This window comes from Euphorbia lathyris, chromosome 8 (assembly GCF_963576675.1).
Source record: "Euphorbia lathyris chromosome 8, ddEupLath1.1, whole genome shotgun sequence".
Lineage (NCBI taxonomy): Eukaryota > Viridiplantae > Streptophyta > Magnoliopsida > Malpighiales > Euphorbiaceae > Euphorbia > Euphorbia lathyris.
Window position 1 is genome coordinate 37,054,093 of NC_088917.1, and position 27,684 is coordinate 37,081,776.

Genomic DNA, 27,684 nt, shown 5'->3' on the forward strand with positions numbered 1-27,684 from the left:
ATGGCCCTGGCAATGGTGAACTGCTTCATTAACCTCACTTACTTGTGGCTTCAGGTTTCTTTCTTTCTTTGTTCACTTTTTTAAGTATAAAGTCCAATTCATATCTTGAATTGAGTTTCTTATTTTTGTAAAGTCTCTCATTTTAGGGTAATTATGCAACACTTTGTTGCTTATTTTCATAAGAAAGTTAATTTTTTTCATCAGGCAGTTCTGTTTTGACAGGATTCACAGAGGCAGCGGTTATATCCATTTCGGGAGTCAAAATTAAAGAACTAAGTATGGATCAGAAGGTTGAATTTCTGATTTTGGATCAATGGTATCAATCCCTCTTTTGTCAATAAAATTTCCATGTTAGGCAAATTATGATAGGTAGCTTATTCTAAGCCTAGACCGAAAACTAAGAAATCCATGAATTTGATATGCTTTGTATAGCATAATTACTGAAGGGTAGGTAGACGGAAGAAGCTCTAAACTTCTGACTGGTCTGATATTGTTCATCTATTATTCTTGCATTGCAGCATTACAACTGCAGTTGCACGTGGAGTTATCTATAGTTTCACAAACACCTTCCAATCTCTTCCTGAAGATATATTAAGCTATGGTACCCTTCTTTGGAAATGTCATTCACTCATTCATTCTATATACTTTATTGTTTCATATTTGCTATACTTATTTCATTTAGTTGAAAGAGTAGATGACTAAATGCCTTTGACTTCAATTTTTTGTTCCGAATTTTGATTCTTTCCTAATAGATAGTATGTAGTTTTACACTGGTTTTCTTTTAGCTTGTTATTTGTTAACATCTAATGTTTGGTTAGCTTACTATGAAATTTTGTTAATTTAGATTTGAGGGAACCAATTGATATTCAGAAGGGCTGGATTTTTTGGGCAGCGGCTAGTCTTATGGGTGTCTACTTGTTGCATTTTCAGGGTTTTCCATGTCTACATTTAATGCACAGAGAGAGGTTAGGAATTGATTTCAAACTTAAATTATCATCTTCTCTTCTTATAGGGCACAAAAGATTACAATTTAGTCAATCTTTAAAAAACCATATGATGAACTTTATCTTTAAAAATGGTAGAGTGTAATACCTACTTCATATCTATACGTTTAGCAAGCCAAGAACAAATGGATGGCATACATTGTTGTTGTTGTTTATTCCTTTATGATTATCTGTTATCATTATATTTCAAGCTAGTTGATTTTCTATTATATATTGTAGTTGAATAATTATAATGATGTCCCTTGCCAGAGCCTCTCAGTGTTGTGATGTCCATATCGTGGGATGGAGCAGGACAAGAGAGGGGGTTGTGAAGCTGAATACTGATGGTTCCTGCCTCAATAACGGTAAGATTGCGGCTGGAGGTGTGCTTAGAGATGTAGGAGGCGCCTGGCTTTCTGGGTCCTCCCAGAATTTAGGGTTGGGTTCTTCCTTTTCTGCGGAGCTCTGGGCTATTCTTACTGGAATCAATCTTGCTAAAAGGCTGGGTGTTAAGAGGCTCTCTGTGGAGTCTGATAATTTGGAAGCAATCAAAATGATTTCTGAGAATCATTCTATGGGTCTTAACAGTCGCAACCTCATCAAAGCTATTAAAAGGCTTTGCTCCTCCTTTGAGTTCGTAGAGTTCAGACACATTTTTAGAGAGCAGAATCGTGTTGCTGATCGCTTGGCGGCGGCGGGCCATGAAGGGACGTTAGGCGTTACTACCCTTCCTGTTTCCCCTAGTTTCATCTCTCCTCTTCTCTTAGAAGATAGAATTGGGGTTAGCTTCCCTAGGCTAATTCCTGGGTAGTTTGTTGTTGTTCGTTTTTCTTTTCCTTTTCTACCAAAAAAAAATAATGATAAAAATTTAGATGATACACTTATATATTTTGTTAGTTTTCCTTTTTTATTGTTGCTTTAGGAATTCGATAGATTCTTTATGTCATGCTCACCGCTTTCTGTTGCAGAAATATCAGATACCTTAGTCCTAAAAGCCATAGACACATACTTGAACCTCTAAAGGGTGTTATAATGCCTGAAAAGGTCTGTGAGCTCTAGATGTTCATAGAACTTGTGATTGTTTGTTATTTTTGAGCAGAGAAGTCAATATAGAAAGGTTCTTACTGATTGCTTGAACCTTATAAATTACTATGAGATATTTAGGCTCTAAAAAGTTGATTGCTTGATATGATTGAACTTGAAAATTATGAGTGATTGCTTTTGAAGGTTAATTTGATATTACACTCCCGTTCTTTTGGCGATGATTTTATGATGATTGTTTTTTTATAATGTGAACTTTAAGTGGAAATTATGCGGGGTAGATGTATGAAATTGTGTACAAGTTTTATAGATATTTAGTGGGTCTTTGCAGGAACAAAACGTGGATATTTAACAGTGTCACTTTACCAGATGGATCTCGACAGGACCCAGTTTCTGTTGAGATCATATTTCCGTGTTCACCTTCGAAAGGTATTTAACTTTAATGTTCTATCAAGGTGCGATTGGATGGTGGAAGTTTGTTATTTTGTCCTATTGTTTAAGCTTTTGCAAAAACAAGATCTTGTAACAACTAACAAGCTGCATATTTGAAGCTATTAGGAAGTAAGGGCATTTTTTTAAGAATTTAGAAAGAACATTTTTTTAATGAAAAATGCTATGTTCCTCTTCAGAATCCATGTATATCACACTGCATATATGCTATCTGTTTATCGTGCTTGTTTCATTGCAGATTGAGGAGTACTTGTTCCACATTTTAAAAATGGACCACCTTTTGAATCGACTTTCCAAGCAGGAGCAAGTGTTTGCATGAAGGTGAAAGCATCAGTGGTCCCTAGTAGTATCCTTTTAGCAATATTTGTGTCATTCAGCTGGTCACTTGTGAAGTTAATTAAATTGTTGCAGGTGCACTAATGATTTGGGAAATCATCTTGATGACTCTGAAGTTAATTGAATTGACGTTGTAGCTCTTTGAAAGGTTAATGTTGAGGTAAGATTCTTAATATGAAATGTGCATTTAGGGGCTGCTATTGATATGTCAGTGTATTCTATTTTGACTATCAACTGCATCATCCATTAGTACATAGCAAAATGGCTAACAGTTACATATCTTACGGCTAACATTTTTACCTGCTGATGTAAAATAGAGCAGTTTCAATTTGAATTAATTATAGTATATATTTATTTGAATGTTTTTTTAATGAGCAATGATGCATTGTATAGTAGCTCCCTTCAATCCAAATCATTATAATAATTTTAATGCGACAATTAGATTACAGTAAATAACCGAGGATAACAAATCTTGTTTACCGTTAATTACAGTAATACAAAAAAATAGAGCAGGTTTAATTTGAATCTGCTGATGTAAAATTGTTAAAAACAATAACATTAGCCACGGTTGCAAAACAACCGACTCTAATGATTAGAGCATTGGAGTCGGTTGTTTCCACAACCGACTCCAATGCTTTTATCATTAGCCACGGTTCTTCTACAACCGACTCTAACGATCAAGGCATTGGAGTCGGTTGTTACGAAAGACCGTGGCTAAAGACTCCCTTTAACCACGGTTTTTCGTAACAACCATGGCTAAAACATAAGACATTAGAGTCGGTTATATGTAAAAACCGACCCTAATGCCCCTTTGGTCACGGTCGAATAACCGTGGCTAAAGATGCCAAGCATTTGCCACGTCGGCTTTGGCCACGGTCGTAAAACTGTGGCTAATGAGGATAAACGATCGTGGCCACAGGCCATTTCTGTACTAGTGTCCGACAACTGTCTGCACCAATAATAGAAACCTTGGAATTACGCAAAAGCCAATTTCGAGATGCATGGGTCAACTGTTCGTTAGCTAAAAGACGAACTGGCACAAGAAGACGAAATCTGCAAGAAGAAGACAAACCTGACGCCTGCGGAAGTCAGACGACAGGATTGGCCTGCAAAACTGAAGCTGACCAGAACTTGTCTCAAAAAGGAGCCGTTTGGATCAACAGACAAATCCAAAGTTCAAACCATTTCTGCTTCAGACCTCAACTATAAAAGGACATGATCATTCTTGGATCATTAGCCGATCACAACAAGAACAAAAGAGTATACATACAAAGCACACATAAGCCAAAAGAGATCTTACACCAAATTTCTATTCTTGTGTAAAAGCTAGATTGATTTTCTGTAATCATCTAAAGTGTTCTTCATTCGAAAAGAACAATTTGTATCAATTGTAAAATTGAGAGTGTTGTGCTGAGTACTCGTGTTGAGTGCTTAGTGGTAGAGAAATCTAGGTGTTCGGTTATAGCACTTAGTATGAGTTGAGTAGACGAATAGAGGACGGTACTCTTGCATATTCAACTGCCTTATAAACGGTTTGTGCTCTACCTTTAAAGAGCTCAGTATTGGATTTAAAAAGCCCGGAGGGATTCTGGGGACTGGACGTAAGCAGAGAGGCCGAACCAGGATAAGTCGTACTGAGTAATCTCTAACTCTCTCTCAATATATATATATATATATATATATATATATATATATATATATATTTGTATGTGTTGCTTGCTATATTTACTCAGCATATAAATTGTTTAAATTGACATTGAGTAAATAAGAGTGCTGAGTTGGAAGCTGACCACAAAAGTGTCAATTCCCGACTCATACGTAAAATAGTTCTAGTCAACATCTAACTAAAGCTGTCTTACACTATAATCGGCCGTGCTGACCAAAGCTGAGTTAACTAACTCAAGAAAATATATTAAGTCAGCTTAATTAAAACGAAAAAAGTTATATTAGTTCCTAACCCCCTCTTGGAACTAATCACACGGGGCCAACAAACCCCTGCTCAAAGCAAGAGAGATATCAGAAAAAAGACCCCAAATTTTCGCATCATATGCATTACCTATACCGATGTTATGGCAGAAACCAGCCACCCATTCTCCATGACAATCACGAATAACCCCTCTGACAGAAATTGAATCATCACTTAACTTCGAGCCATCAGTATTAAGTTTATGCCATCCTACTGGAGGCTTCGCCCAGTGAACGAGAGTTTCCACCCAAGAAGTCCCACCACTACCTCTTCCCAAATTATTCTAGGCCTCTTGAAACCCATTAACAGTAAACCGTATAATCAACAATGGGTTAGAGGGAATATCCTCTTTTCTATCAAACACGAAGCAATTACGCCACCTCCACAGCAGCCAGCAGCATGAAATAAATGTAATCTGTCAGTTAGCACTCATATTTAGCTCCTTATCCCATAAGCACCACGAAAACCAGTCTGGATCTGATTTAGCAAAAAAAAAAAACAGGTAGCAGACGAGACGGAACAAGGAGTCGCCACATATTACCATTGTGCTGACAATCACGGAGAGTATGGGATATATTCTCGCATGCAGTAGAACATCGAGGACAACTCTCAGTAGAAGCTAAGTGCCTCCGGAATCTCTCTTGATTAGTTAACAACTTATGGTGCGCCGTTAGCCAAGCAAAGCTACGTAGTCTTTGCAGAATTTTCAAGGCCCAAATTTTCTTCCACTGCCTCAAGGTAGCGCCCTCCCCGTGGCCACGGACAAGGTCATAAGCAGATTTGCAAGTGAATCGCCCAGAATTAGAACCACCCCATATACGAGTATCATGATCTTCTCCCTCCATACTAATTTTAATACTACGAATCCTCAAAAGCCATTCAGTATTAAGAAATGGTTCAATATGAGACCAGTCCCAATCTCCATTAGTATTGACATAGTCTGCCACATGCAAATCAAGAACAAAATCAGGAGGTTTAGGATGTGCTACATCAATCAGTCTGACATTATTAATCCAGACATCATTCCAGAATTTAACACATGTCCCATTACCAACATTCCATTTGATTCCAGTACAAAATTCTCAAAAGACAGAGTAAAAACTCTTCCAAAGAAAGGAGCAATTTTTCACGCGGGCAGTTCCACCAAAGACCTCATCGCTCTTATATTTTCCAAGCAGCACACGGACCCACAAAGCATCCGACTCTTTCCACATACGCCAAACCAGCTTCATAAGCAAAGCCTTGTTATTATCCTCAGCTTTCCTGAGACTAGCTCCACCTTCATCCTTGGGCCGGCAAATATCACTCTAGGGGATGAGATGAACTTTCCGAACACTATTAGTACCACCCCACAAAAATCGCCGATTAAGCTTATCAAGCTCCTTCAAGATAGAATTAGGAAGTAATGGAGATTGCATAACATGGTTAGGAGTGGAGCTAGTGACCAATTGAATAAGTGCCATACGACCCGCAAGATACTATTAAATTTAGAAATTGGAGCCTAAAAAAATTATGTAATTCTTTTGGTTCTTACTTTCTATATGAAATAAGAACAAAATTTATTATTTATTGTGTTTAATCATGGTTTTAAATATGAGCCGAACAGAGAATGAAATAATTAGAGATTAAAGGGGATTAAATTGATGAATATTTTTAAAGAATATTCTATATATTCACAAAAAAAAAAAAAACATTAAACCTTGAGCCTTGTAAAATTACTTGTAACATATTTTATTATTGAACTTCAATTAAATATTTTATTTTACTAAAATCAGTTGAATATATTTTGAATTTAATTAATTTTCTAATATTAAAAATAACATGTATAGATATTTATTAAAATGTAAATAAATAATATATTAAGATTGAGAAATAATCAATTTAAATGTTTGATTTTTATTTATTTATTTTTGAAATAAATAAAATCTATTAAGAATCAGAGTCAATTGCATGGGACATCCAACCACTCACATTTACAAGCAATATCAACTATCGATCTATAGAACATGAGCAATTAATCAGCTCATTAAGGAGGATATAACTGAGCCACAATTTGAGAATCAGTCTCAAATTGAACATTGCGCCACCATTTTATCCTTAGTCCAGTTTAGAGCTTTCCGGACCAAGTGCGCCTCTGCCAAATTTGGTCAATAGTTCCCATAAATAACCCGTTCTTGGCAGAAAAAAATATATCAATATAGTCTCACACCACTAAACCGAAACCAGCAAACTCAGTGTTACTAAAAAGCGTAACGTCCAAACTAAGCTTAAGATTACCTCGTAACAGGGCAAACCAAGATGTAGAACGAGATGCAGACAGTTGGCTGGGGGGAACAGTGTGTTGCGCTTTTTTCTAGCTATCTAGAAATATGGTTGCCTTATTAAACAGAATTAGAGCTGGTGTGCGATGGTAATTCCAAACAAAATCATTTATATTCCGCCAAATTTCCCAGCATAGAATAAAAGCAATCTCTTAAGTTTGGCGAGGCTTTGAAGACACAAACAGCCAAAAGTCCCATAAATTATCAAAGTGAGAATGGATATCTCCAAGGTCCGAGATAGTCCAAACAGATCGAGCAACAATAAACTGACCAGAGCATGGTAATTATCCTCTTAGAAGTTAGAGCATAACAGACAAATATCTAACACTGGAACTCTTCGACGATTCAACGCCATCATGCAACAGAGGCAATTAGCAAGTGCACACCAAAGTAATTTCTTGGCCTTTAGAGGGATGTATAAACCCCAAACCAGATTCCATAGCGTCAATGGTTGAGGAAGATTAGTAGAAACTCGATGTATCAACAATTTATAGCCACTTTTAATCGAATGCGAGCCTTTTCGCTCACCTATCCAATACCAAGAATCCTCAGCGGAGTGCCTAGCCAATGGAATTCGAAGAACAAGTTTTTGATCTCTAGGAGAAAAAATATCCTAAATCGGCCAAACATCCTAACCTCCACTATCAGTACAACGCCATTTAGCAACATGAGCCAATTCCAGCCCTTCAATTATAGGGCTCTCACTATACGGATTAACCTCATCTAACATCCAGGGGTCTTCCTAGATTTGAATATTCACTCCATTACCCACAAGCCGATGGGATCCTGATTGAATAAGGGGTTGAGTAGCTAAGATAATATGCCAAATATAACTCTAATTTTCCTTTAGTGAAGCTTTAAAGAACAATTGGGGTAGTAGCAAACTTTAAGAACTCTGGCCACTAGGGAAGTGGGATTAGATATAAGGCGTCATGCCTGTTTAGCTAAAAGAGCAAGATTGAACTCGTGGAGCTGACAAAACCCCATACCTCCAAAAAAAATTGGGAATACAGAGATTATCCCATGATTTCCAATGAAGACCCCATTGCTATTACCATTTGAACCCCCACCAAGATAAATTCATCATCTTTTCCAAATCAGAACAAAGGCAGACTAAGAGTATAAATAAACTCATCACATAAAAAGGAAGCGGCTGAATAACTGATCTTAGCATTATTTCCTTACCTGCTCATGAGAGGAACCGAGCCTTCCAGGTTCTCATTCTAGACTGAACCATCATCACAATGTAGCTGAAAGCTTGAGATTTACTTCTTCTAATAACTAAGGGTAACCCCATATACTTATTTGGCAAGTCCACTTTAGACACACCCAGAATATAACTAGTTTGATCTCAATCTATCATCAGGCAATTTTTACTGAAGGAAGTTGAGGATTTGGAAAAGTTAATCCTTTGCCTCGAAGCCTTCTTATAAGCCAACAAACATTGCTTGATTGCCAAAGCCTTCAAACTCGAAGCCCAAAAGAAGAAGTAATTATTGTCCATAAAAAACACAAGTGAGAAATTAAATGAGCTCCCCGAGCCACACTACACCCATAAATGGCGCTAGTTTTCTCGAGACGAGAGAGAGTGACAACCCTTTCGCATAAATAATGAATATGTATGGTGAAATCAGATCACCTTGGTGAAGACCTCTCTAGGGGAGTATTGACCCCACTGAATGACAGCCGCTAACGATGTTGTATTTTGCTTTGCACACATATTGCACAATCAAATTGACCTAATTGGCCAAAAAACCTAGTTTTAGCATCATCTGTTTGAAGACCCCCATTCAATTCGATCAGACATGTCAAGCTTGAGAGCCGCATAACCAGATCTCCTTTTTTTATTTCTTACGAAGGTAATGGTTGGCCTCAAAAGCAAGCATGAGGTTATTTGATATCAATCTACCTAGAATAAATGCACTCTGAGATGGTGAAATTATAAGATGTAGAACCTTCTTCAACCTATTATCTAACACTTTAGATACAATTTTGTAGATAACATTGCATAAGGCTAATATATGCATATCCCAAACCATCTCAAGTTTGGATTTCTTAGGAATTAACACAATGTTTGTCTCATGAATATTATCAAGTAATACACCATAATTCAACCAGTCTACGCAAGAAGTAGCAACCTTGGGGCCTACAACATCCTAGTACTTCTGATAAAAAACGGGATTAAAACTGTTAGGTCTAGGACTCTTGCCCGGGTGCATAGAAAAGACAACTTCTTTAATTTTATCCATCATAAATGTGCATGATAAATCATTACAAGCATCAGAGGTAAGCTTTGGATAAACGTTATCAATAATACAAGTGAAATCATAACCACTAGAGTAAAATAAATTTTAAAAATAGTCATAGATAAGAGTACCCAAACCTATCGACCAATCACACCAGGATTTAGCCTCATTTTTCAACTAATCAATATTGTTTTTCTTCTTTTTGCTGTTGACACAATATGAAAAAAATGAAGAGTTCTAATCTCCACCTCGCAGCCATAGCTTTTTTGCATGTTGACACCAAAATGCCTCCTACTGCAATGGAAGGGTATCAAGACGTCTCCGACTTTCCAAAAACAACATCTACAAGGCATGGTCAATTTGATCTTTTAATTGGCGTAGATCAGCCCAGCCTAAATTGCAATCTAAACTTTAAACTGGTTACGTTTAGATTTGCCCCCATTCAAATAGAATTTCACCGCATCTCTACTGTTTGATAACCACATCACTACTAACACAATTATTCCAAGCCTCAATTACTTTATCACGGCATCCCTCTTCACTAACCCAAGAATTTTCAAACTATAATCAACGTTTCCAAGCAAAGCTAGTTAGAGAAACTGACAGGAGAAGAGCTAAATGGTTAGAGCAATGAGCTTTTTCGTTGATAAATTTTACTAAAGGGAACAAGTTCAACAAGTTAGAGGAGGCTATAGCACAATCAACCTTCTCTTTAACAAAATTAATAGTACCATTTCTTTTTCCAATGTGAATGGATGACCCTACATTACAACCACGAAGAGACCACAATAGTCAATAACATCTGCAAAACCTTTAATAAGATTAGAAGGGTGACATTGCCCACCCTGTTTTTTCTGATTGGGAAATGATATCGTTGAAATCCCCAATAACCACCCAATGAAGAGAGTGATTACCATGGAGCTTGCAAAGTAAATTCCATGACTCACTTCAACGAGACCGTATAGGATACCCATAAAAACCGGTTGATTGATACTCCGACAAACCTTGTAAAACAATCTTTGCATCAATGAAATTTTTGGAAAAGCGATGGAGGTTAACACTATTAGAGTTCTTCCACAATAAAACTAAACCTCCACCATAATTAATAGGATCAAGAAATAACAAACCCGCATAAGAAATCTTGTGTTTTATTAATTCAACTTTAGCTCTATTACATTTCACCTCCATAAGAAAAATAAAATATGGACGAAATTTGGATTTAATAAATATTTAAGAATATTTATTTGGTTTATTATTAAGTAATTTATTATTCGTAAATAATTTATTAATTGAATTTTAATAACATTAGAGAATGATATTAAAATTAAATAATAAACCTTAGTCAATACAAAAAAAAATTAAAAATGTTATTATAATTCAAATACATACATATAGTGTTTTTAACTTTTCATATTAATGTTTTTGTTATTTGTATTTTTTATTCATTCTTTCTCTTTGTTTCTCTTTTCAATTTTTTTTTGCTAGCTAAATTTTGATTACCTAATATTAGAGTCAAATAGATAGTTAGTGTTGGAGATGCTAAGAGAATTAAATTTAATGTACATAACATAGATCATGCGGACCTGAAACTACTCAAAAGGAGATGTCTTCTTACATATAAGAAAAACACCAAAATAGGAAAGTGAATAGTCAATAAACAACCTACCCAGATAAGATATATAGAAAATTCTGCAAGTAATTATTAACTCATTTCGTTTTAGTTGTTGTTTGTCACATAATTTTGCACCATTCCAATGTCAAGTTTGTAGAATAAATGGAGTAAACGGGACTGGCCCATTTACCGATCCACTTATGGTCCACCTGTAACCTGATCTATTAGGGTTAGGGTTAAACCTTTAGTTTTAGCCTAGCTATAAATAGATAGCTATGGGGCTAAACCTAACACGCTAAATACGCTAGTTTAGCCTAGGCAAAAGATCAGAGACCGCACAAAGGCAATTCCTGTGTTCACCCTCTCTGTAGCTGTCGCGCCCCTTCTGTACTCGGTGTGCGCTTTTAGTTCGTGGAAGAACGGAGATTGCTCCTCTGGTGTAGTAACCTCCTAGATCGGTGATACGGAATCAAGGTTGATTACTTTCGGTGTTGTTCAACGGATCTACGCTATAAGAGGTAGACCTAAATCTGTTGATTTATTTATTAATAGTTTCAGGTTCATTACATGTCCTTTTGAAGTTAGAGAAATCCATTATTGCTATTAGAGCTTTCAAAAAATTTTTTGTCTTCCGTAAAATAAAAAAGCAATAAATTCAATGTCCATAACATAAAATAATGTGTGGCATGTGTTTCTTCTATAATGTCACATGGTGTAAGCTTTGCTTCAGTGAAAACCTACGTTTTTTCAATTCCTATTTCAAAGTAAAGAAATTTTAGGATTCAACTTGCTTATTATGTCACAATGTTGATTCTATAATCTTTCAAAGTAATATAAAGTCGTAAATATAAGACAATAGAAATTTTTAATGTTAATTTCGTTGTTTTGCACTAGTTATTCACTGAGTGATTGTGTAAAATAAAGTGCCAAGGTTCCATTTTTGCACAATTATACAAACATGCAACTAAAATGCTTTTGAGTTTCAGGCTCCTCATCTATGTATATATCATGTTTATAATTAGTATATATCATGTTTATAATTAGAATATGTGAAATGATAAAAAAAAAATTAATTTAAATTTTATTTAGTAAAACTTAAAATTAAATACTAAAAGGGTGTTTGGTTACTCTTGTTTCTCCTTTTGTTTGTTTTTCACTTTAAAAATGAGAGTTTTATGTGTTCAGTTAGACTCATCATGTTTGTCTTTTATAACTGAAAAGTAGTTGTTTATAAAATGTAGAATCCATGCATTTTGAAAAAATAGCATTTTCAAACAGCAAACCATAACCACAAACAACAACAGCAATAACCAAACGTGACTAAGAGGGTGTTTGTTTCAGCTTTTCGGATGAGCGTTTAGCGTTTCATTCCAAACCGCAGAAAATAAAGCGTTTGGTTAGGTTTATATAAACGCAACGTTTAGCATTTTCTTTGAAATCTGCAGCGTTTCACGAAAAGCTCCTATTTGGAGCTTTTCATAAACAGTTGTTTGTAGTTATATGTTATTGACAAAATTATCCTTCTCATTTCCACGAAATATGTTTATTCTTTAACATTATTTATATTTCTACAACATAATTACTGGAAGAACAATGTTTTATTGCGCTCAATAAAATTTTTATTTTTTCTATAGATTATTTTTATTAATTTGTGTAACATATTTTTTTATTTTATAATAGAACAAGGTGCAAAAATACCCCAAATATTTGTAGCTAGGAGCTTTTACCCTTAACATCTATAATGGTGCAATTAAACCCCTAATGTTGGCAACCAAAATCAATTTTATAGGCATTTTTTCACATTTTTCCTTTTGTAATTTAGTCGTTCATTAATTTAAAACATGTCTGCCTTAGACATTTTAAATCCGAACAACAACAGTTCAATATAATTTTACCAAACGCTGTTAATTAAACAGCTAATAACAAACCTCTAACATCAACAGCTAACAGCTTACTGCAAACAGCTAACAGCAACCGCAACAGCTATTAGCTAACAGAACCGCAACAGCTATTAGCTAACAGCTGAACCAAACAGACTCTAAATTTTAAAAAGTTAAATGTCATGATTGTTGAAATTGATAGAAACATAAAACAAATAGCTTTGAATTTAAGTGTATTGTTGTTTTTTAAATTTATAAAGGTTATTTGTGTGAAAATTTTCATACTTTTAAAGATATAATATATAAGTTATTTTACATGAAGTTTCAAAATATTATTATATATAATGAATCATGATGAACTTAAAGTTTGAATTTAAACTAAATATTGACATATTGGATTAAGATTTTTTTTTTTTTTTTGAGTTAATTGATTTATAGTAACGAAAGCTATTCCAATCCTTGAAAGTTGGAATGAAACTTCAAAGTTAAAATAAATCTCTAATATTAACTTTTTAATTGAATTATTAAGTGACTCTCATGTATGACCATTCTATGAGTTTGAATAAATCAAACTTAATATCAATGAACAAATTTAAATCTGAACCATTGGATCTTTGACCCGATAGCTATTATTATGGTAACCACCAACTATGATAAATGACAATACATATATATATATATATAAGAATACCCTAGTAAAATACAATAAACTTTAAAATAAGTTCAATAAACATTAATTTGAATTGTTAAGAACATCAAATTACTTAAAGGTTAGTTAGATTCCCTATTTCGTTAAAATTTAGCCCTTATTAATAGATAATATGTAAATTTCACTTTAAATTCTAATTGAGATCTACCTTGGAATTAGGTAAACCCTTACTTAAACTTTTGTTTACAAAAAAAAAAAAAAGTATTTTGCTGAGCTCAAACAAATTAATCGAATTCTAAGAATATCTTGGAATATGTAAGTTCTATAGGAAAATCGACCCAATATTAGGTCTATCTTAGAATTAGGTAAACCCTTACCTAAACTTTTGTTTAAAACAAAACAAAAAAAAAAAGTATTTTGCTCATCTAAAACAAATTAATCCAATTCTAAGAATATCTTGGAATCTGCAAGTTCTATACGAAAATCGACCTGTAGACTGTTTTTAACACTTTGTTTGAGAGGGTTAATAAAATAAAGGTTATGATAAACCTAAGTTTGAGAAAACAGTGTTACATGAGCAATGATTAATACACACTAAAGTTTTGTTCGAATGAAGTACATGAAAGACTATTAAAGGAATGGAAGGCAAAAGTCTTGGGATTAATCCTCTCCTTAGGGCAATTTAAAAAAAAAAATATTGTATTGGATCTGGTTGGGAAATATATCCCTATAAGGGGCTATTTCCCAACCAGGGTTGGTTTTTTTATATTGAATTAGCCAATACGGCGCCATTGGCGCCGTAATGGCCATTGTTGGCAGGAATCCCACCATAGAGGGATTCCTGTCAAGTATTTGGGCAGTGGCTACGCCACTGCCCAAAATTTTATATTAATAATTTTTAAAAAAATTATTATATTATAAAAATAAATTACATTATTTTTTTTGAAACAATATAATTAATTACATTATTGAGTTTTTGTTTTATAGAATGTTTTTAATTAAAATTACAATTTTATTTTATTTAAAAAATTTAAGGTTAAATTGGTATAATTTTATACATTAATATTAAATTTGCATTTCGTTTGAAACGTTAAGGTTAGATATTTAGTGTATTTTTAACGTATGAAATTGTGTAAAATTTAACCCTAACGTTTTAAGCGAAGTGCAGATTTAGCCCTAACGTATGAAATTGTGCAAATTTAACCCTAACGTTTTTAAGCAAAATCAATTTTGACTACGCGCTACCGAAAATTTGAAAAAACTTGTTTGACTGTTATTTAGCTATATCGGACCTTCTAAACAGTTTGTCGATAAATTGAAGCAGTTTTATAAATTTTTTTTGCTACATATATCAATAACACGGTAAAATATTTTAGACAGTTTCAAAAAAAATTGTGATTAATTTATATGTAACAGGTTTTTTTTGAAACTGTCTAAAATATTTTATTGTATTATTAATATAGTTATAAAAAAATGTATAAAACTGCTTCAATTTATCAACAAACTGGGTTGAAAGGTCTGAAGGGGCTAAATAACAATAAAATAAATCTTTTCAAATTTTCGGTAGAGCTTGTTTAAAATTGATTTTGCTTGAAAACGTTGAGGTTAAATTTGCACAATTTCATACGTTAGGACTACTTCGCTTAAAATATTAATCAATTTTAATCACACGCTATCGAAAATTTAAGAAGACTTGTTTAACTGTTATTTAGCTATATCGGACCTTCTAAGTCAGTTTGTCGATAAATTGAATCAGTTTCGTATATTTTTTTGTAATTATATTAATAACACAGTAAAATATTTTAGACAGTTTCAAAGAAAAACAAAACCTACTGTACAAAAATTAATCATAATATTTTTAAATTGTATAAAATATTTTACTATGTTATTAATGCACTAAATATTTTTTTATTAGTAATGCGCTAAATATTTAACCTTAACGTTTCAAGCGAAGTGCAGATTTAACCATCACGTATGAAATTGTGCAAATTTAACCCTAACATTTTCAAGGAAGATCAATTTTAACCACACGCTATCGAAAATTTGAAAATATTTGTTTGACTGTTATTTAGCCACACCAGATCTTCTAAACCAGTTTGTCGATAAATTGAATCAGTTTCATATATTTTTTTGTAATTATATTAATAACACAGTAAAGTATTTTGGATAGTTTCAGAAAAACTAAACCTACTACGTAACAATTAATCATAATTTTTTTAAATTGTCTATGCACTAATATATTTTTGTTTTTACATTAAATATTTAATCGTCACGTTTCAAGTGAAGTACAGATTTAGTCCCAACACATGAAATTGTACAAATTTAATCCTATAAAACAAAATTTTTATAACATCATTGTATATATAATTTTATTTTTATAAAATAATAAATTAATTTATTTTATAAATTTTATTTTGATTTTTATAAAATAATAATTAATATATATATTTTTATATTTATTGGGGGCAGTGGCGTGAAGCCACTGCCCCACTAGTGGACATGAATTGATTCATGTCCACTAGCTCATTACGGCGCTTAGGAAAAGTTAAAAAAAAAATACAGTTTTTAACTATAGTTAGAAAACAGCCCCTTGAAAAGAAATATTTTCTAACCAGATACAATAAAGTAATATTTTAAAAAAATGACCCCAAATAAGGGTTTAATCCAAAGTCTTGATAGGTAAACGGTGAACCCTTCTTAACACTATAATTTAGAGTGTTATGATAGAGAATAAAATTAACCTTATTAATCCTTACCCATAAAACTAAACTAAATAAGACTATCCTAAGGTATGCTGCTCATATTTGTTGTACTTGGATAGCATATAGGGAGAATATCCATAAACGGTGGGAGATTATGACCACAGATTTCATCTTTGTCCAATTGAGAATACAGCCCTCTGAGGAATATGAAAACTGGTGAAAATGTGAACTTAGCTGCTTCTAATAATTTCAAATGCATATATATTATATAAATTCCCATTAATGTTTTGCTTATAACTGGATCATTATTCAATAAATACAAAATCCAAAATCCTATTACTATACTACTTATTGCTTCACCAGTTTATCACAGACGTCTTAATAGTAGACTGCGGGGCAGGCTCATTTCAGATTAGACCAAATCCACGAGAGCAATAATGGTAGTTTCCCTCTTTTCATCTATACAAACACCAAACAAAGGACTACAGTAACAGTTAAATATTCACCTGGGACTACTAATATCGATCAAGCCTTTTTTTGAGAGGTTTAGTATTGAATCTGCAATAACTCTGGCACTGGTCTTCATATAACCACCTGAAAAAACGGACAAGACATATTATCTATCTGCTTACTAAAATAAGCTTCTAAACCTTGAAGAACACCTAAGCTTTTAAGTAACTAAGACACTAGATACGAAGATTCCTAACAAATCTTTAAATCAATGCATGATATTTTCGTATGTTTCCTCATTTTCTTTTTCTACAATAAGAGAATTGATGATATATAAGACATACATGACCACTTTATAGCTAAAAAATGAACCCCTTCGATCACAAGATGGATTACTCTTCTCCTATAGTGCATGACAATGACCAGGCGCATAGCCACTTCAACTTATTTTGAATGACAAAGATACTAGCCAATCCGAAGGAATCCAGGATCTACAACTCTGCATAATTTCAATCTGCATCTATATGCATCTAAAATAGAAGATGTGTTCTGGGACTGTAATCCTAATACAATTTACAATTTCCTAGTACGAAAGAATTTGGGAGAAGTAGACGGATCTCGAAATGAATCAACATTATTAATTCATGAGCTTATAACATGTACATCCAATTGACAATCACTAAAGAATAAAGCATGAAGATCCATATGTTTACTTCATGACCAGCCAAATTCTCTGGATGTACTTGACTGAGAACACTAATAAGAAACCGATAAAAATAGATGAGAACAAACACGAGGCACATCCACTTTTTGAGATTTATAGAGATACATTAATTAAATATTCTTAGAATAATCATAGGGGAGAATCATAGAGATGCATCAAATCAAACATTCTTAGAAAAATCAGAGGACCTGATGTTAACATAACAAGAGGGGCATTCCTGTCACGAGCAAATTTAAAAACCTTCTCATCTCTGGCAGTTACTCCTTCAGGACTAACCTGTATCAGACAAGCATATTCATACTGTAGTTAGTTACTGTGACTGCCTACTGTTGATTATATTCATTTCCATTCCAAGTCATGTTTGATTATAAGAATAAATTGGCTTGTGTTTTCTTCATGATATCATAAAAAGAAGACACAGTGCCAATGAGGGCAATAACTTCATTTATAATATAATCGGAAAAACCATACATTCAAATGCTTCCCCTCGACATGGTTGTTCACAGCCTACTCTCTTTGATAGGTCAACAAAATATTGTGGTTTTTGACATCAGAACAGTTTGTAGAAATCCTCCAATTGTCTAACTATGCAACAATGAAGCCCCAAAAAATGTGTTTCCAAAAACTATAAGCACCATTACATGAAGTCTTCAATTCTTTCCACACACACACACACAAAGAGAAAAAACTGCCCAAGGTTCTATCTTATATTCTGAAGATGCATTTTCAATTAAGCAATTAAGCTAAATACATTAAAAAAAACATTATCATTGCCCTAGCAGCTGTAAAACAACGGTATCATAAAAAACCTTTTTCCAGTAACAATTTGAGTGAAATGAATGTTGTTTACAGAACAAACAAAAGAGGATAGGATAGTACCTTCAGCCTGCCTAAAGGATCTCCATCTAGGATATCAGTGCCAGCATTATAGACTACCAACTCAGGGACAAACATATGACCAGCAACCTAATATTCACATGAATAGAACATTAATTTGATACATTTAATGTTAAAGGAACTATAAAGTGCATATGGTTGTCACATGTATCAGTTAAAAAAAATTAAATTTAAAAAAACATGGAAAAAAGAAGAACTCCAGTAATATTGCTAGTTACCAATTAGAACATGTCACTGCCAAAAAGGATTAACTAAAAGCTACAGACACTAGCTGATGCACAGAAGTTAAGGGTGAAAACAATATAATTTCAGAAGCTGCAGATCTTTCCAGCCCATTGTGCATTGCAGGGAAAAGAAGAAGTTCCATGAAGAACATGCAGGTTAAAGGATTGGACAATCTAAACAAGGTTGATAAAGTATCAGAGAAGATAACAGCTTAGATGGCACAATAGTGCTTTCCTAATCAAACCATATTTTCTTGTCAAGGCCCATTCCAAAGCTTTTGCTCATTGAATGACAGAATAAGGCATGAAATAGAGAAGAAAAGGAAACAAAAGCAGACAGAAGTTATAACTGCTCACCTCAAGTGCTTCATCTAATTTCTTCAAGTATTCATCTGTTTTGGTCCCACTCTGTCCAATTGTAGGACAAGAAAAGCTTTATTATATTTGGACAACAAAAACAACTATAATATATTTGTTTCACAAGAAAATGTTGAAGGCTTACAACTACTTCAACTTTCTGATCAATATACCTCCTAGCCTCATAATCCTGAAACAACACATGAATAGTAAAAGGCAATACAGTAACCAACAAAGGGAAATGAACAAATCCAATATCAACTATTTAGTTTTAAAATAAGCCTCAAAACACATATTTATATAGATCATGGATGAGAATCAGTAGTCAAGTTTGGGAATGTGCAACTTACAAATGGATAAATTCCAGAGTTGTACATATCCAGAATATAGACTTGACCTTCAAGTAAAAGAATGTTGAATGCAATCAGTCAAAGAAGAAAACATGTCAAATTAACCCAAGCACCATAACAAAAAATGTAACCCTACTGTCATTGGAAAAATCCATCTCATGGCCATTTCCTTGATGTGCATCCAAGTCAATTATCATCACTCTGTAAGTTGATGGAGATACTAATGAATGAAGTCCAATTGAAAAAAGCTATATGAGAACTGAGGCTTGTAAACTAACATAATACAGAAGAACTATATATGTTTAATCTTAACTGCATCCAAACCTTGATATATTCAACAGCTCAAATGCATAATGTATGCAAAGTGAAATGTCTGCATAAGCACAAAACCCGCCTCCTTTTTCACTGGAACAGTGATGAAAACCTCCTCCAACATTTATCGCCCATCCTTGCTCCTTTGCAAGCTTAGCCGCCAAGATGGTTCCTCCTACCTGTTGTAATTTAAAAAACAGAAGGGATAAGGGTCAAATTTAACCCTAACGTTTCAAACCAAGTACAGATTTAGCACTAATGTATAAAATGGTATAAATTTAACCCTAAAGTTTCCAAACAAGATCAATTTTAGCCCTACGCTATCAAAAATTTGAAAATGTTGGTTTGACTGTTATTTAAATATTTTAGACATTTTGACAAAAAAAAAAATTGTGTTTAACTTATATGTAGCCGATTCAGTTTTTAACATTTTAACTGAATTTTTGTAATTTTGTAGTGATATTAGTGTTAAAATTGATCTTGTTTGGACATGTTAGGGTTAAATTTGCACCATATCTTACGTTAAGGCTAAATTTGCACTTCCCTTAAAACGTTAGAGTTAAATTTGGTCTTTATCCCAAAAAAGAAAAAAAAAATCTTGTATCAATATAATAAAAAAATGTCATAAGTAGAATATAAATTATTACTGCACTTGTAAATGTCATAAGTAGAGTATAAATTATTAGTGCACCTGTTTGCGAAATGGACGAAGAACTTTATGCTGCACTACCCAATTTGGAATTAGTGCAACAGGAGGAATCTGTTTTATGACTTTTGAGTTAGTATATGATATCAATTATCAAAACAGCACAATTTTGCAACTACATAATTGATAGTAAAACTTAACTACACAAGGATATGTGCAATAAACCAATGAAAGGCATATATCATGTCAAACCGAGGTAGCAATTTTTTCACAACATTGGAGGAGGGTGATCGAGAGTGATATGAGTTTATTGGGAATTGAGGAAAATATGGTAGTGGATAGGACGGAGTGGAGGGAGCGAATCTGTGTCGCTGACACGACTTGATTTTCACGGTTTTATATGATGGTTCATGTTAGCCGACCCCGAATCATTTCGGGACTAAGGCTTTGTTGTTGTTGTTGTTGTATTTGATTTAACTTTCCAATCTACGAGGTTCATATGCATATACATGTAATAACAGCAATCTCCATTGACAATGTGCAAATGTGGAAAAACAGATAGTATTCAACACAGACTGAGAAGGGTGTCGAAGAGAATTGCCTAATAGAAGAAACTGGACCAAAGAGAGAATACACATCACCTCAATTATCATGGCAACATTCCGGCTGTTCTTTAGACTATTCAAGTATGACTCTGAATGGACCTGTTAGAGATAGTCAAGAAATTTGGATGAATTAAATAACTTTCATCCGGCATCAATAATTCGATCAAACATTCAGTTGCAATGCTTCTGCATAACTTAATCATGTATTTTCTAGTCCTCTTCACAAACTATTAACTATGACCACCATTAGCGCAGTTAGTTATGCCATATTACGTGGCTTTTAGATGATCATGATCTCCAAAAAGTATACATGCCATCCCGTGAGGCAATTTCTCCAAATCTTAAAAAGGGACCATCGAGAGCTTTCAATAGGTATAGGAACTACCACAAGGAGATCATCATTTGAAGCTTCCAGAGGTTCAACAATACTAGTTTTGTCCAGCTCACCATCCTTGATAAGAAATCGGCACACCCGACCCCATTTGGATGAATCAAACGGGTGCCTACATCAAGCATGCATACAGTAATTAAATCTCGTAACTATAAACACTTGATGAAATTCTACATGGGGCAAATTACAAATATTACAATGATGATATTAATGCAACTTTTAAACTATTCTTTGGACTTTCTTCCATCAAGCAAATATATGTGAATATTTACTTGTAAACTTTTTAAGGACCTCACATTACATTCATGGTAAGATGGATGGTGAATTTCATTTTTGGAAAAAGAAATGATGGCCCATAAGAAAGATGAAACTGAATTACAGAGATTAATATCCTACACGGTCGAGAGATGAAATTTTACTCATCACCAAAAAAGGAAAGATAAAACGTATCTGTGACATTCAATAACAAAATTATATTCAGTGCCTTTTCTAGATTTAGCATTTCTTTCTCGAAATTTGATCAAGTGGGAATGTATTAAATTTAAATGTTAAACTTAAACCTCAAACTAAATGAGTGAAATGAACTCTTTACAGCTTCTCTATGCCGAGAAACGCGATATCATAAGCTGGCGAGTAAATAAGCGGAACCTGTAATTAAAAATCTAGCTCAGTATCAAATTCAAACCGCAACTAGCATCGCATGCCTAGAAAGAATTTTAAATAATAAGCAAGGTAAGGTAAGGTAACCTTAGAGAGAGGGACATCGAAGTAAAGCTTGGTGGAGAGAATACGGTTTCGACGGAGGGATGCAGCATCGCCAGTAACTGAAGGAGACGACATCTTCACAGAACGAAAATAGCGAATGACAGAATGCGAGAGTTTGATGGCGGTGATTGTCAGCACCATATATACGGTTGATTTGCCAAGGTCAAGCGGCCAAGTTGACTCACCGATCATTGTTTCCACTCGGGACGTCATCAATCAACGACGAGATATTTATTTAACTTGGATTGGGTGTCAGTAGCGGTTAGGTAATCAAAGTAAGGTTAAAAGAAAACTAACCTCTTCTTTAAATATTCATTGGGTAAACTTCAAATAAAACCCACGTGGTTTCACTAATTTTCAAATAAAGGACTGTGGTTTATTTTTTATCAAAACGAGGATTGAAGTTTTCAACTTTAACAAAATAAGGACTTTTCGATTAATATTATTAAAATCATCCTTGACGACTTCAAAAATGACATATTTTAAGAACTACTAATATTCTAAACAACTTTAATTCTTCAACTTTTTTATTTCGTTTAGATGTTGTTTGGTAAAGAGAGAGAAAATTAATGTTTAGAGAGAGAAAGTTCTAAAAAAGATGATTTTATCGAAAATGTAGTTCCATAAAAAATATGACATTGAACAACTTTAATTCTTGAAAATTTTTATTTTCAGGTCGTTAAAGATGGTTTTAATAGCATTAATTCAAGTGTGAAACCTCAATCCTTGTTTTGATAAAAAATAAATCACAATCCTTTATCTGAAAATTAGTGAAACCATACGGATTTTATTTGAAATTTACCCATATTCATTTGGTTGATTTTGAAAGAATTTGCTTCTATTTTCCATTAAATATATTATTTAGAAGAACGTAACAGAGAATCCAATTAGCATGTAATCAAACAAAAATTAAATTAAAATAATATAGTAATTCCTTACCATAATCAATTATATTCTTTTAATAATTTATCACATTTTTTGGTTTCGTGTGACACATTTTAAGTGAATTTTAATCTCTAATTTAAGTGATTTAAGACCCTCAACCACTTAAACAAAGTACATGAATTTTCATATACACCTTAATGAGCAAGTGAATTTGCTCATTCACCGTTAGATATAGGCTTATTAAATCTAAGCTTCAGGATGCTTTGAATCTCCACCTTAGGATTCTAATAAGCCTAGATCTAACGGTGAATAAACAAATTCTACATGCTCATTAAGGTGCATGTGATCAAGACTGAACAAAGTAGTGGCCTACTCATGATAGCTTTGCAGGCCAGAGAATATTGACCACTACCTAGTTTGTTTGGGTTTTCACTAGCTTCTCACCATTCTCGAAGACCACTGGGAAGGAGATGGTATCCAAAATGGGGACCTCAATATCAAAGAGATCCACTAGGAGGAAAGCGTCCTCGTGTAGTCGCTTTTTGTAGAGTCGCATCGTCTTGAGTGCTCGTCAGGAAAGGAGATTCACCGAACTGTCAGTGTCGACCAGGATTCGGTGAACCATGTAGTTGTTGATGGGTAAGGAGACGACATTAGCCTCGATGTGGGTTGTGCAGAGGGAAGGGCTGACAGATATGGATTCCCCGTGAAGGGCTGACAGACATGGATTCCCCATCGGGGCCTTTGAGCTTCTTTCTTTCCTAGGAGTGTCTGGGTAGGTGGGGGCGCCTTCCATTATAACCTGGACTTTTCCCAAATATCGGAGCCATTTGGGGTCATTTCGACGTGGTGGGGCATCCCTTAGGTTGTCTGCTTTGGGGACTTAGACCTTGGAGTAGGAGCTTTTCATACTCCCCAGAGTAGTGCTTGCATTCATCGATGTTGTGGCCGCTACGCTTATGGAATTTGGAGAATTTGTCCCTCCTCTAGGTGGATTTAAGGGAAGGCTCAGAGGTAGGCAAGGGGCAGAAGGATTGTCCCTGCTCAGCCCGGTCATCTCTACGAGATCGGTAATGGCTGTCAGAGTACTGCACCTCCCTGCCCACATTTCGATGTGAGCCTTTGTCTTCTATTGGTTCACATGTGGTCTCTTCCCTAGGGTGGTAAGGGATGGGACCCTCATCCCTCTGGATGCATGCGTCCCTTTTTGCAGCAATGGCCTTCCATTTGTCTTCCTTCCTATCACTGGCCTTCTTGTCGTCTCCGCGCTCTTCGTGGTCTGTTGGTTGCATGTTATCATCGTATCGAACGAATCCCTGTCCCACGATCATAAGTTCTTGGAAGGTAATGGGAGGGTTCGTATAATAGCTTTGTTTGAGGGGTTGGTAGGTTGTCCCTTTTTATAGGGTGTCAATGGCCACTTCCATATTTATGGATTTTACTTTGGATGAAATGTGGTGCAAATGCTCAAGATATCCCCTAAGAGACTCGATCGATCGGTGTTTGACGTTGTTGAGGTTGGAACTGATAATTTTGGCCTTGACTGCACCGATGAAACGAGTAATGAATAAGATACCCCCTAAGAGGCTCAAAGGAATTGACGGACTCGGGCTCTAATCCATGTGCCACTCTTGGCTGATACCGACCAAAGTTGTCACGAAAAACTTACACATGACATGATCTTCTTCAGAGTAAAGGTTGATCATGCTCATGAAGGTCGTGCAATGATTATTGGGATCCTCAATTCCGATGTAGGAAGGGAGATGAAGGGGTTTTCAGTTTCTAGAAAAGCTGGCCTTTATGATCCGTTGGACGAGAAGGGTATTGTTTGATGTGATGCTGCTCCCCATGCCCCGCGAAGGGCCTTCTTATCGAGGAATCACTAGAACTTGGCTTCCCAATCTTCTCCCTTCTTAGAGGGTGCCTTGTGTATACCAATAGTTGTTTGAAGAGTGTTGATCGCTAGGAGCGAGGCTGGTTCTCCCGTGGGAGAACATTCGTTTCACCCATTATCGTAGGCGCAACCTCCTTGAGGAGGGTTTTTTGCTTGAATGGGCTTACAGATCATCCTATTGTTTTCCTACATGGCCTTTGATGTGACCGTAACCTATCGATGTGCCTCGGCCTCCCATGTCTAGGCTGTCGATAACTCCTGCAGCATCTTCATAAGCTTTCCTATGGGGTCTTGAGACTCATATATTGAGTCTGTCGGCACCATCACCTTATCTTCAAAGGTGAGGAGAGCCACGATCGTCTTGACTTCATTTTGCTTGTTAGGTTGGCTGGTGCCAACGATTTCCTTGGTGGGAGTCGGGCCTGTTGAACACAATTTCCAAGAGTTTTTTATTCTGACAAAAATAAATTAATAAGGAATATATCCCCAAAAATATTCAAATTCAAGAATTAAATTAAGTTTGATTTATGCTAATAAGTTTGTTAAGTGATTCTTGTTGAAACACCTTTCCACAAGATTTTGATTTGACAAAATCATCCATGATTAAGAGGCAATTAAATTTAAATGCTTTGATTTAATTGTATTAATGTGTTTGTTCAATATTGAGTGCAAAAATATATATAAAGTAAAGACAGGACAAAAGTCAGCACAAGCAAAGCTGAGTAGAACGGAACTCAGCATGACAGAATGTAAGCTGAGTGGAGTAGGACTCAGAAGCAAAATGAAGCTGACTAAAATTGAAGACTTCCTCAGAAGCGTTTACACAGAACGGAGCTGACCAAGAATGAACTCAGCTTAGAAGTTGAACATCCGAAGATTACGAAGAAAGCTGAATGACAGTCAGGACAGCATGAAGGATCCATTCACTAAAGGACAAAGTCTGCCAACCTTCTGCACCAATAATTGGAACCTCGAAGACACACAAAAGACTAATTCCAAGAGACATGGGTCATTGGATTATTGGTAAAAGACAACTGGCACAAAAAGACAAGCCAGACGCAAGAAGACAAACCTGACGTCTGAAGAAAACAGAGAAAAGGAATGGCGGAACAGTCTGAAGCTGACCAGAAATTGTTTCTCAAAAGAGCCGTTTTATTGTTAACGGTAACAACAATTCAAACGATCCAAATCTGCACTTTCCTTCTATAAAAGGACAATGAAGAACCTTGGATCATAACTGAAGCATTAAGAGAAAAATACAAGGAGAGAAAATCTTGAAAGCACTCAAATACAAAAAGATCTTACACCAACTTTTCATTCTCTGTGTAAATGCTAGATTGATTGTTGTATAATCATCTAAAGTGTTCTTTAGCATAAAAAGAACAAGTTTGTGATCAATAGGAATATTGAGAGTGTGAAGCTGAGTGCTTGGTTGTAAGCATTCAGTGATAGAGAAATCTAGGTGCTGAGTTGTAGCACTTAGTAGGAGTTGAGTAGACGAATAGAGGAAGGTACTCTTGCATATTCAACTGCCTTGTAATTGGTTTGTGCTCTACCGTTAAAAAGCTCAGTATTGGATTCAAAAATCCCGGAGGATTCTGGGGACTGGACGTAGGCAGAGAGGCCGAACCAGGATAAGTGATACTGAGTAATCTCTGAACTCTCTCTTATATTTCATGTGTTGTTTGCTATATTTACTCAGCATATAAATTGCCTAAGCTGACCTTGAGTAAGTAAGTGGTGCTGAGTTAGAAGCTGACCTCCAAGAGTGTCAATTCTCAACTCACAAGAAAACAACTTTAGTCAACATCTGACTAAAGCTGTCTTGAAACATATCTCACCAAGCTGATCAAAAGATGAGTTAATAAACTCTCAAAATAACTTCCAGTCAGCTTAATTAAAACGTGAAAAAGTTATATTAGTTCCTAACCCCCCCCCCCCCCCTTGGAACTAATTACCAGGGACCAACAAGTGGTATCAGAGCCTAAGCTCACTACTCAAAGATTTAACAATCTTGAGCTGATCCCTAAAAATGAGTGAGAATAGCACTCGGTTTCTTCCAGGAAACCAAACAACACAGATACTCCCAGAGGGATTATCAATCACCAGACCTCCCCTATTCTTTGGGTCAAACTATACATTCTGGAAGAATAGGATGAAGAACTTTATACAAGCCACAAACATGAGTGCATGGCTTGCAATTGTTCAAGGTCCACATGTGCCATACAAAACTGTTAACAATGAGAAAATTGTTAAAAGTGAGGCTGAATGGACAGAGGATGACCTCAGAAAATTACAAAATAATGCTTCGGCTATAAATATGCTTCACTGTGCGATAGATGCTGCAGAATACAATAAGATTTCAGGTTGTGAGTCAGCACAGGAGATTTGGAAGAAGCTTGAAGTAACCTATGAAGGCACAAGCAAAGTTAAGGAGTCTAAAGTCAATCAACATATGAGACTCTATGAGCTGTTTGAGATGAATGAGAATGAAGACATCTCAGAAATGAATGCAAGATTCACAAACATTATAAATGAGCTAAAAAGGCTTGGAAAGAACTTCACTGAAGAAGAACAGGTGAAGAAAATTCTGAGAAGTCTGCCCAAGAGCTGGCAAGCAAAGAAAACAGCTGTAGAAGAAGCCCAAGACTTGACTACCTATAAATATGATGAGCTGATCGGATCCCTACTGACCCATGAAATCTCTATGAAAAACTTTGAAGCCAAAGAGAAAGAAAAATCAGAAGATAAGAAACAAAAATCACTTGTCATGAAAGCTGACTCAACTGATGATGAGGAACTGGCCATGTTCACCAGAAAGATGAAGAAGCTGTTCAGGAGAAATGATAGAAACGGCAAAAGGTCATTTAGAAGAAAGGACAAATACAAAGTTGAGTCAAGTGATAAGTACAAAAAGGACAGCTCGAAGTCTGTCACATGTTTTGAGTGTCATCAAACTGGGCACATCAAATCAAGCTGTCCCAACCTCAAGAAAGAA

The 27,684-nt window shown here is 34.9% G+C and overlaps 1 protein-coding gene across 4 annotated transcripts; it reads right to left on the bottom strand.

Annotated features, from left to right (window-relative positions):
* Positions 1-16,424: 16,424 nt before the first annotated feature.
* LOC136203083 (histone deacetylase 2) lies at positions 16,425-22,167 on the bottom strand. Of its 4 annotated transcripts, none has more exons than XM_065994134.1 (13): positions 21,890-22,167; positions 21,735-21,790; positions 21,137-21,254; positions 20,788-20,850; positions 20,192-20,260; positions 19,502-19,679; positions 19,325-19,408; positions 19,189-19,235; positions 18,984-19,028; positions 18,839-18,889; positions 18,240-18,326; positions 17,549-17,636; positions 16,425-16,780 (listed from the first exon to the last, which is right to left on the bottom strand). In XM_065994134.1, the coding sequence occupies exons 1-13, from the start codon at positions 22,118-22,120 to the stop codon at positions 16,689-16,691; spliced, it is 1,209 nt and encodes a 402-aa protein (XP_065850206.1). In that variant the 5' UTR covers positions 22,121-22,167; the 3' UTR covers positions 16,425-16,688. The 4 variants fall into 4 exon arrangements, with proteins under 4 accessions (XP_065850206.1, XP_065850209.1, XP_065850207.1 ...); XM_065994137.1 differs by having other exon boundaries at positions 19,325-19,389; positions 19,513-19,679; positions 21,890-22,005; XM_065994135.1 differs by lacking the exon at positions 20,192-20,260.
* Between the last annotated feature and the right edge of the window lie 5,517 nt (positions 22,168-27,684).